This window comes from Plectropomus leopardus, chromosome 10 (assembly GCF_026936395.1).
Source record: "Plectropomus leopardus strain MGB_pleo_1.0 chromosome 10, ASM2693639v1, whole genome shotgun sequence".
Taxonomy (NCBI): Eukaryota; Metazoa; Chordata; class Actinopteri; order Perciformes; family Serranidae; genus Plectropomus; species Plectropomus leopardus.
The window spans coordinates 27877650-27889813 of record NC_142185.1 but is presented as its reverse complement, the minus strand read 5'-3'; the positions used below and the strand labels follow the sequence as shown (position 1 = coordinate 27889813).

General features: G+C 41.1%; 1 protein-coding gene across 6 annotated transcripts in view; it reads left to right on the top strand.

Annotated features, from left to right (window-relative positions):
• The window catches only part of nalcn (sodium leak channel, non-selective), an 89237-nt gene that overhangs the window by 58495 nt on the left and 18578 nt on the right, over window positions 1–12164 (top strand). For 5 of the 6 annotated variants that reach the window (XM_042494455.2, XM_088083488.1, XM_088083486.1 and 2 more), the window contains 6 exons: window positions 7228–7364; window positions 9063–9204; window positions 9440–9513; window positions 11315–11416; window positions 11513–11582; window positions 11823–11914. In XM_042494455.2, coding sequence (XP_042350389.2) covers window positions 7228–7364; window positions 9063–9204; window positions 9440–9513; window positions 11315–11416; window positions 11513–11582; window positions 11823–11914 — 617 coding nt within the window. The remainder of the gene's footprint in view (window positions 1–7227; window positions 7365–9062; window positions 9205–9439; window positions 9514–11314; window positions 11417–11512; window positions 11583–11822; window positions 11915–12164) is intronic. The other variant, XM_088083485.1, reaches the window with a different exon arrangement.

Here is a 12164-nt window from a genome sequence, read left to right as displayed (position 1 = left end):
AGGAAAAAAAGATACTTTTCGTTGTTACATCTCTGCAGTTGGCTTAGTCACACAAATTTTGCTCAGATTGTTACTTTATGCTTTTTATAATCTTGCCCATTGAGCATAGCATTTCTACAAACAAAACTGCACAGACCATGAATGGAGAGGGTCACTCAAATGGAGCCATTCCAAAAAGAATATTTAGCAGCCATTTCAAAGTCTATGGAGTTATTTTTTACTCAAATTTTGAGCTCAAGCGCATGTCTCGGTAAGTTGTTGTAAGTAAATTAAAGGTACAAGGCACACGTAACTCTGTTTTGTGGTAAATATTGACAGAGAAATAGTATGTGTTGACCCAAAAGAAAACCATATGTATTTCCCATTCTCTGCTGTTTTTGTAAACGGATAAATAATAATTTAACCTACTTTAAACCCTGGATCAACATCAGTTTTCTTGTGCTTCATTCAGATGCCTTTCGCAAGCATTTAAATCTCTGAAACTTGCAAATTTAGTTGGATTTCTTTCAGAAACAGAGGAAATGGGCTATGGGCAACTTGGCATGAAATGCCCTGCAAACTGCAAAGTTAAAGTTGACAAGAAAATGACCTGAAAATTAGCTTTATAGAAAAAAACAGAGTGGGGAAATCATTAGAAAATGATCAAATAAGTAGGGAAAACATCAAGAAATTTATATTTATTATAATTATACATTTAAAATTAGGTTACAGCAAAATATATATTTTGATTATATTTATTCTATTATTATTTTAGCACTTGTTTCAGGTAATGTCCTATTTTTTTGTTGTGCTTATTTCAGGGAATTTTCTTGTGACTTTTTTCTTATTTCTGCTATTTTTTGCAGTCATTTCTTGTTATGTTGCTCATTGCCCTCTTTCCATGTTTTTGAAAAAATAAAGCAAGTTGCTCAGGTTTGAAAGGGTTAAATGTAGCGTACACTTCAAACTGAAAAGACGTTTTGCTTCTGCTCCCTCCGCATTAGTATGTTGCCGAGCTTCCGCACATCTACTGTAGGTGATTCAATGGCTGCCCCATACAGCCCCACTTTATATATTTTTATACATATATGGTTTTAATGGTATCCACAGTTGTTTTGGGTGTTGGGGGAAGCTATTAGAGGTTTACAGGCTGTGTGGTTTTACAGCAGCTCCACAGCATGGCTCATTACCCAGCTAATGAGAGGAGAGGGTGACCCTGCTAACTCACTCTCAGCTCTTCCACCTCTGGGTGTTACAGCTGGACTGGCCCATGGCCGGGGGAACCCAACCAAGACTGTGAGGAAAGGTTGAGTGCAAATAGGTTAGTATGTATGACAGGGAGCATATGTGTTTTGAGATTTCTACTTAAACTTTTTTTGCATTTTAATGTTGGCAGAGACTATAGATATGACTTTCATGGGGGCTCGTTTATAGAGGCACAGAGAAACACAGACGCAGTGCATACACATTTTTCCTCTGCTGTGCTGAGAAATACCTACAAGGTTGAATGATGGATTATGCAGAAAGTAAGACTGAGTTATTAAAACTGAAATATGCAGTCTATGATCACACATACACATATCCTCACACATACATAGCTGTTGTCTGGTGTTGTTGCTGAATGGCAGGCTCTGATGTCTGAATGGTAAAATGCAGATGACTGTATGTACATCCTCCCACAGGCACTCGGCGAGTGTGTGTGGGCAGCAGTTTTGTAGGCGGCTGTTCATCAGTTCCCAATTGTTCCACTGGCTAGTCTCGAAGATATCCGTGCTCTGTGTATGGTCTCTGAGGCACTTTCACAGGACTGATCTGAGACTTCAGAGGAATTTCACAGTGGGAGAACGCCTATCAGAGTCACAATAACTAGTGCTTGTGCTTTTCATGGTTGTGCTAAAATGCTCAAATGACCAGAATTCGTGAGAGAGATTTAAGATTTTGTCTGTAATTATTCTCTGCTGCAACATCAGTAATTTCCAAATTGTTTGGGTGCAGGAGGTCAGTTGTAAAACGGCTATAATGCTAATATTCAACCTTTTGCTGCCTCTTCCATTTTGATGAAGTGTTCCACTTACTTGCGGGTCAGCTTGAAACTGATGATTGTTTTAGGGTTGCATATATCAAACAGATAAGGGTCCAACTTCCAGATGGGTTAGTCATTCTGCTAAGCGTTGTTGTCATCATACTGTCAGCATGGAGCTGCGTAATAGGGAACTTAGCTGGTCCTGCAGCTGTGAAATCAAGCTGTCATGACAGCTTGAATGTCTTGTATGTTATTATACTTATCACATGGAGGTACTAATACTGAACTCAATAGTAAGTAATGTCATTATGCAGAGGTTCTATGCCTTTTTTGGCTTTTTTTTAAAAAAATGCTGCTCCGCTCAGCTTATTTTCACTCCACACTATATTAAACCCCACTTGTCTGAGGTCATTTCATCGCTGACTATTTTATCTTTTCCCCATGCTCCCACTGAACTATGGCTATGGCTGAATATAGTCTGATGCTAATGCTCAGCGTTGGTCAGGAGAGCTTTGGAAATCCCGGGTGGAAATCTCCCTAGCTCAGCCGAGCCTGAAATTGGCTTGAATGGAGGGGGAAGCAGTGGCAGGTCACCTGAATGGGTCTCAAGGCAAAACACATTAGTCTCGGCTCCATTGTTACACCACCATACACTAAATCTCATCTGTGGCAAGCGAAGCAGTAGTTTTGATTTATCAACCATTCACTGTGACATAAAGAGAAACACAGAGACATTTCTCACAAACACAGGGGGGGGCACACATACACTTGGGAATAGTGCTTATCCTTTAACACTTGACCTTGGAGTAACTGATTTTTCTGCCGCTTCAGGGGAAAGGATAAAAGCTGTACTTATTGCAAACTTGTTTGCAAAGTTGCCACATATCTAGCAGACACAGAGCAGCATTAGCATTCATTTAGTGTCTTGTTTGTCTCCCTCTGGAACATGTAAGCCCAATTTACCCCTCTATAGGGTTCATTACTATAAGCAATACCTTTCACGTTGGCGACAAGCAATCATGAATTGTTGATACACAAAGTATTGATTATAGCCATTTTAAAGGAGCAGTGTGTGAGATTTAGGGGGATTTAGTGTCATTTGGCAGTAAGAATTACAGATTGCAACCAGCTGAAACGTCTCGTTAGAATTCCTTCATTGTTCAGAAGGTTTTTACTGGGAGCCGAATTATCTGCAGAAGACTCTTCCTCTTTAAAACAAACAGACCCAGTGATTTAAATCCGTAAAGACACTGAATGGTGTAGTTTCACATTACAAATTGCTGTTTTTCCTATGGTGTTCGGCACGCCACAGACAGGCCACAAGCCAAGCATGTGCTAATGTGTGCTCACCTTTTTTGTCTAAAACAAATGTACCTTGTGATTTAAACTGGTAAAAACGACAAATAAAGCAGTTTAATGTTGATTACTAACCCTGCCTGCTGACACAAAAATACAAATTGCCCTATCTAGAGCCAGTGTTTGGTTTGTCCATTCTGGGCACTGCAGAAATATGGCGGGGCAACATGGCAGACTCCATGGACAAGGATCCACTCCCTATGTAGATATAAAAGGCTCATTCAAAGGTCATGAAAACACAAAAAAATCCTCTGTTTTCTGGTGATTATACACTAAATTAAACACTTATTATATTATAATCCATTACTGCTCATATGTCCTGCTAAATCCTACACACTGGACCTTCAAGTACACTGACAGAAATTATATGCTGGGTGCTTTTAAACATACGAATGTGTACAAAATGCATGATATTGACATGTGTGCACTTGTGCAGGAGAAAGCAATCCCTTTTCTGTGACACAGCAGCACCTAAAACCAATAATCAGTAGCAAATAGATTTTTCTGGTAAGTGAGCTCATGCATGCCCATGTGTGCTTTATTGATCCCATGTATTGACCAGCCTCAAGGCCCAAGGTGTTATCACAGTTAATAGTGATCTACGGCAACTTGCTGGTGCACCTGCTCACCAGGTAAATTTTTTCCAAAACAGTCTTTCACAGTGTCAGTAATTAAGGATACTATACGTTTGGTACTAGCAGACAAGCAGTTTTTCTTACATTGGCTTTTGCAACATTTTTGGGGGGCATAATAGCACAAACTAATCTAAATGGTCCATGCTACAGTGGATCCCAATTTGTTTTCCCAAGGTAAATTGAAATTAAATTCACTGCATCCTTTGCTTATTTATTTCCACAGTCGGTGGCTCCCCAGATGCAGCATATAAATAAATAAATTGAATTACATGAATAAGAGTGCATCACTCACACTATACCAGTCTGTTTATGGGAAAAGATTTTAATAGCAATTCTTTCTGAATGTTAAGACTGTTCTTCCCTGGAGCGGCTGTTTTTTTTCCTCTTTAGGGAAAATGGAAAGGAAGGAAGAATCAGTGAGGGAAGGAGGCAGTGAACAGAATCAGAAGTTAAGATTTTGAGACCAGGGCAGTCTTACATAAAGAGATGTGGATAGATGCTCACTGTAGTGGAGAAGAATAAATTCTTCTGAGAGGTGGAGAGAAGAGGATGAACACAGAGAGCAACAAAGGGACAAAACATGGTGCAGAAAGTCTTGCTGTAATGGGATACTGCTGCAGATAAGGGTGCAGAGCTTCAGCTAAACTGCACATCTCGCTGAGTTGGCCCAATTGATTAGGACCTTTGGGAACAGTATGGTCCATATTAATTCTGATCTGTGTGTGTGCATGCTTGTTTGTGAATTGTTTGTGTGTGTTCTGCTTGCTGGGGATTCAGCAACCAAATGTACAGGTACTATTGAGATGACTGCAGCACTTTCTGCAAGTTTCACCCCAAGAACTGCAGCACAAGAAAGAAGCTCACTATTGTGCTCAATGCATTTTTATTTTCAATCCTATACTGCTGAAGCAGATATAGTGTAAGATGGTGATTTGTTTATTGCATAAACCATATTAAATCCACAATCCTTTTGTCTTTGTGCTATCATCTCTTAAAGGGGTACTTTGGATTTGTTAAAATGGGGTTGAATGAGGTACTTATCCATAGTAAATGTATTACGTACAGTAGATGTCTGTCTGTACGCCTCTGGAGAGATGGTGAAACTGCCAAAACGGAAGCTAAGCAATGTACCGCTATAGATGGGGTCAGCAGCAAAACGTATTTTAGTCACGTAAAAAGATCCATCAAAAACAAATTAATATCAGTTTAACACCCACCAACTGAGGCACTGGTAAACATGCAACTCCCGCGTTCTGCAAAGTAAAATAACTGTTTTTGTCTCTGAAGTAACGGCTCCAGTTTCCGTTGGAAAGTGCTGTGTGATGACAAGACAGAGGGGTGAAAATGTTATTAACATAGCATGCATAGCAACATAGCATTAAACTGATATTCATGTTTTAGGCCTTTTTTCATGTGGCTGTAAATGAACCGATTGTAGCAGCATGTGCTCATTGCTTTTTCATTTTATGTACATTACGTGGGTGTTTCTACTCAGAAAAAAACCAAAATCTTTGACAGTTTATGTGTGCATTATTTTGAAACTGTATTCACCACTTTACCTTTTGCACAAGTTGTTCCAACAAGGAAGTTTTTAACTGTTTCAGTTCCACATCCATGCTCTTGTCAAAGCCAGACTCCATCGACAAAACCTGTCATTTTAGGTCGCTTCACACAGGAGCTGTTGGTCTGCAGCTGCTTTGATAAGTTAGTTAGTTTGTGTGACGTCACCGTTTTTCTCAATGTCTGGCTTTGATGAGAGCGATATAATGGCTTCAGTTCCTCATTGGAAATCGCTTTCTGACAAAGAGGTAAAACTCTCAATATAGCATACACTTAAACTAATGTTGACTGTTTTATGAGTGACATTTCTTGGGTGGCTAAAACATAATTCATTGCTGACCTCGTCCACATCAGTACATTACTTTGCTTTTGTGTTAGTACTCCTGCCTGCTTCTCCAAACTAGGGGTGCGCCAACTGACATCTACTTTAGGTAATACATTGACTATGGATAAGCACCTCTTAAAACCCCACTTTAAAAAATCAGAACTATGCCTTTAAGTTTTGTGTCATATTTATTTTCCATACATTCTGTCTACTTCTCTCTTTTACTTATTTTAGTCTCCCTCTGTCTCTGCCTCTTTCTATCCTGTGTCTATCTTGGGAGACAGAATATAGACAGAAAGCCTAGGCAAGCACATGCTGGTACATAATTCCGTCTTCGCAGTATGCCACTCACCGCTCACCCACTCAGGGTAGAAAAAGAAGCTCCCACATTTTCGTCTGCTGGAAAAAGAAAATGGATAGACAGATTTCCATTCCCTCCTTTGTCAGGTCTCTCCTTCCCACAGCTGTTATCCCTCAAATACGAGGGGCTGTTCCAGACATTCGGGTGTGCTCGCAGTCAGACAAACGCACACAGAAATACCAGTACACACGAACAGCGTGACGGGACGTTTGCATTGGTAGACAAACGGCATGACTGACAGAGAAAACATTCACTGAGCCCAGTCAATATGTTTCACAGCAGTTTCCTGACCTGAATGATAAGCTGCCATTCACCATTGCTCCAAATGCACTTCACTTCCAAGCTTAATCTGCAATGCATCAGGGGTTATCTCCAGGCACCCAGACAGAGAATATCTACAAGGGGATTTCAATCAGCCTCCCCCATATGTAATTAAATGGAAATAATTGGTTTCATTCCTTTTGTCATCTTTTTTTATTTCGCCAGGCTGTGCCACAGTGCCAGGCCCGCACGCATGCACATTACTCTAACTGTCGCTACCTTTTCTTTTCTCCATTAACCACTCCAAAGTAATGTTTCCTTTTTCTTTTGTTGCCTTCTCCATTCTTTTCTCAAAGTAAGTGGGACCTCATCCTAAATGTCTGTGCTGTATGTGGTGTGTGTGTCGTAGGTAGGTGTGTTGCTGCCATCATCAGGCAGAAACATAAAGCTGCACTCTTTAGTGAAACCTCTGCATTTCACAGTTGTCTCTTGCAATACCAGGCTTAGTCTCGTGCTTTTTCCCCCTAAATACCAATGATAATTTCATCCAATTCTGAAAATCCCACGACTTTCCACATCCAAACTACAGTAACAGTGTCAGTCTTCCCTTTGTATCCTTTTTGAATGACTCTGTCGTCTTCACTCCCATCCAGAGGCTGTTTCCCCTCTGACTGTATATTGTCTTACCCTGCTGTGTGTGAACTGCTTCTTTTGCCTCATCCTTTAGCTCAAGCAAAGCGAAGCCAATGCTGACACCAAAGAGAAGCTCCCTCTACGACTCAGAATCTTTGAGAAGTTCCCCAACAGACCTCAGATGGTGAAGATCTCCAAGCTCCCGTCGGATTTCACTGTGCCCAGGATCAGGTACACAGTCACAGCCAGATACACACCAAGACCGTTCATACAGCGTACATTTTTTGAGATATGTATATAATAGTGATGCACGGTTCAGGGAAACCAGCACTAACCCAGTAAACATGAAAACATATGTGTTAATCAGTGGTCAGAACCTGACCAACAAATCCACAAACCGGAGCTGAAGGTATAACTGTGTGGTTTGTTTACATGAGTGCAAAGCTGATAGGTACAATTGTTTGTTTACATGATGTAACCGGAGTGCATATTTAACAGATTCAGTGTGGACAGAGAGCTTGTTTGCTGTTGGGATGTGTTGTTAGGCCGACATGTTTTCAGAAAATACCATACCACCATGTATCTAAATACCAGAAATTATGACCGAAGAGATTTAAATATATTAGCCCTCAACAGATTTTCCTGCTCAAATACAAGGCAACAGAAACCCTAAAAACCAGCAGTGTTGATGATAAAGCTGCTTGCTGTGTATGTTTGGGAGAGAAGGAGGGAGGGAAAGAGAAGGTGGAGGGTGAACTGTTGTTTCTTATCAGTCATTAATAACTCATTCAGAACGCTGCTTTGTCACTTAATGGCGTGTTCGCATGATTTTGCAGTCTTTTCCAACACTAAAATCCACCTTTCATGTCTACATGTCACGCTGTTGGACGCAGGTGAGAACCGGCCGTACAGAACTGTTCGTGGTGTTACTATACACCACCAGAGGGCACCTGCTGTGGCAGCATGATACGTGGACAGGTGGTGTCAGTTGAGAACGCGGTTAGACGGAACGTGTTGCCTCTGCATAATGACATTAGATGGCATCATGTTGAAATGCTGCCAATAACAACATAATATAAGGTGCACAGAGGTCCCTATTATGTGTCAGAAGTGGCGGTGGATAAATCGAATAAACTCCGGACTTTCTTGCAGGAGGCCAGTGTTCGCTTCCTGTCTAAATCTTACTGTGTGCCTCTTTTGCTCAAACTTAAGCATCATGTACGCTTGTTTACGTCCTGGCGTTGGTGCAGCATCATCCCAACATGTGCTTTATTGACATCATGGTAGTGGCATCCTTAACAGCAGACGCAGAAGGATAGCTAAGGTGTAATATGTAGACACGGAAAGAGGCAAAGAGGCAATATGTGATGACATGAGATGAGAACATTTTGGCTAACCAGAAGCAGGGAACGGTTTATCGCAGGAACAGCACTTCAACAAACACACATGATGTAAAACCTTTTCATGTCACCATTTACTAGACATTTTCTGCAGTACTTACATGATATAAGGAAAGAACTGGAGAAATGTGTCAGATTTGCTCCTAGTAGCTGCTAACCAATAATGTTCTGCAAGTCCTTTTCTTCAAGAAGTCCCTTTGTGTCTTACTGTATGCTGTTTTTAGCAGGAGAGCTGAACTGCGTCCAACACACTGGACCTCATAATCAATTTTATCATTTAGTTGCTGATTAGTGCACAGCTGGGTCCTTTGCTCCCCACAGAAATCCCCCTCTGCAGCCCATCTGCCGGGCTGCTGCAGCAAGAGCTTCCACTGACATACTTTGCAGCTGAATTTTCACCAAGCTGGTCTGGCGTTGTAATACGTTTGTGATTATTATTCCTATTTTTAAGCACAGGGAGTTCTTCAGTGGGAAACCACGCATTACACATTCATCACATCGTGCGTGTGCTCTTTGTTGTGTACTCCAGGGAGAGCTTTATGAAGCAGTTCATTGATCGTCAGCAGCAGGACACCAGTTGTTTGTTCCGGCGTCTCCCCTCCGCTTCATCCTCCTCCTGTGACCACTCCAAACGTTCAGCCATTGAAGACAACAAGTATATCGACCAAAAGGTATTTTCACACACTGGTTCTTTTACTCTGGCACACACACACACACACACAGAAAGAGGATATGAAAGTGACAACTCCATTTTTGTGGCTATATGTACAGAGGATAAACCACAGCAGTAAGTGCAGCAGCAAATTGTACATAATGTTTCAGGTTTGTGTGTGTAGTGTGTTTTTGGATTGAACATTACACCTAACAAACTACTGACTAATGGACTCTCACTTTGTGTTTTCTCAGCTTCGCAGGTCAATATTTAGTATCCGAGCCCGTAACCTCCTGGAAAAAGAAAACACCATCAATAAAATCCTGCGGTAAGACACATCTTCCTCCGTAGTAAGCATGGTTTTGGTGATTTGCAGGTCAGTTTAAAGTGAGCTAAATTTAGTTGAATTTTAATGCTTTTTGAAGGAAAAGTTCACCCTGAAATCAAAAAATATATTTTTCCTCTTATCTGTAGTGCCATTTATCGATTTTGATTGTTTTGGTGTGAGTTGCTCAGTGTTGGAGATATCGGCCATATAGATGTCTCCCTTGTCCTAAATATAACAGAACTAAATGGCACTCAGCTTGTGGTGCTCAAAGCACCAAAATCTATACTGAGCAGTTTCATGTAGGAAATATTTTCTTTCTACTGAAATACAACCACCGACTGTATCACCATACAGGAGGAACTGGCATCTACTCTTGAACGAGAGGCCCATGTTCATGATAGCAGGATGAGATGTACTGTAAATAGCATCCTTCTCAGCTGAGCTGTAATATTAGCAAGCTCAGTGGTGCTAGGTGAGCAAATAGTGGATGCACTAACTAGCCCTTCTGTGCAATGATGCAGTTGGAAGGTGTAGTTTGGCAAAAAGAAAATAATTCCAGTATGAAAGTGAACTGTGAACTGTCCCTTTAACAACATTTCAGTGACTGTATTTCAGTGCGTTTTAAGGAAGCATTTTAATAACTTTTCCTGTTCCATCCATCATTGTGGAGCAGGAAAAGTCATTGCTGCTGAAACAACAGTTATATGTAACCCAGATGTCTATAAAAAGTTTCAGTTTTCGACCACATTTTTATATGCCACTTTTATATAGACTTTTTTTGACCTGAAACACCTCTATTAGCTGTTTATGGTCTTTTGTTAATAAGAACATTTTGGATTAACGCCATCCTTCCGCCATCCCAGCTAGACGTGTTTAGTATGTATCATCCACATTAATGAAATACATCCTGGTTTTTGTGTGGGTGAAACTAATAATGTGCGTGCATATTAGATGTAGCTGTGCTGTAACAGCACCCTGGTATTGTTAATGCTTCTGTCTCTGCCTCAAACACACACACACATACGAAGACACACACGGACCCACTTCAGACTCATTTACTGTCACGATGAAGTAAATGGATAATTTGCTGTTCAGCATGGCAGAGCTGGCACTAAGTGTAGATTAGCTCGCCGGCACCGTGTCCAATCTGGCTCGCTCTCCCTCTCACCCCCCCTCCCCCCTCCCCCCTCCCCTCTCCCATCCCTTATTCAGTCAGTCTGAAAGATAGACAGCATATCAGTAGTCATAACACGTTCTGTCTGGCATGCTATCTTCCACACAAACACACAATTAGTCTCACAGTCGCACCAACATCGGCAAACATACACACAGTCCAGCATACGCAGGCACTCATGCGTACTTACTGCCAATAAACAAGTAATCGCTCAGAGTCTCTGTAAATGATTAAAGTACACACACTGCTGGTGCCCACAGTGTCATTAGCTCTGTTCTGGTACATGACTCTGCTGTTAGCCAGAACAGACAGGGATGCCCACACACACACACACACACACACACACACACACACACACACACACACACACACACACACACTCTCACTGACAAATTGAATGATTGGAACCTGTTTGAAAATAACAGTCTGCATCGCCGCTCTTATGGGCTCCAGAATGACGAAGGTCGAAGATAGCTTGTTAGGCAGGAAGATGGACCAGATCCAGCTGTGTTGTAGTTGCCAGCTGGTGACCTCACACACTGATATATATATATATAAATATATATATGTATTTAATGTTTGTTAAATTGATAATGAGGAGAGAAAAAACATGTTTGTGTTTCACAGGGCTTGTACCAGACAGCGTATGCTAAGTGGATCCTTTGAAGGCCAGCCAGCCAAAGAACGCTCCATACTCAGTGTCCAGCATCACATACGGCAGGAGCGCAGGTCTGAACGAACACACAAACACACACATACAGAAATTTAACCATGTGCTACACAAACAAGTGCCATGCAATATCCGCCTGACCTTTGTATCTGCAGATCTCTGAGACATGGTTCCACCAGTCAGAGGATCAGCAGAGGGAAGTCGCTGGAGACACTCACCCAGGATGTGAGCACACACTCACACACAAATACTGACATATTGTACTGGCTTAAAGGGATAGTTAATCTTTATTGAAGTTGGGTTGTACATATCCATTGGCAGTATATTACATACATTAGTAACTCCACTTCAAAAAATCTAGTATTCCTTCAAGTTGCTTATGTATTTCTCTAGTTTTCATTAAAACATCTAAACAAAAACAGAGATGTAGCAAAACTTTTATAACCTTGTTGTCTCTTTCCCCAGCATTCAAGCACAGTGCGCTATCGTAACGCACAGAGAGAGGACAGTGAGATCAAGATGATCCAAGAAAAGAAAGAACAAGCAGAAATGAAAAGGTATTCGCATAGACCTTGACCCAATATCACACTGTAAAGTAATGTTCCCACAAAAAAATATCTAGGACCCAGACACATGCCAAATTTTTGTACTATTAAATCCGTTGTTCAATGAAGAAGGTGTACTCAAAAACAAATGCAACGCCATCATGGCACGCAAGCATTCCTAAGCCCCCTCTTTTTCATGAGATATCATTCCTTCCTTTTATAAATGTCATTCTGTGGTAAATATGGAGGAGCTTTACATCTG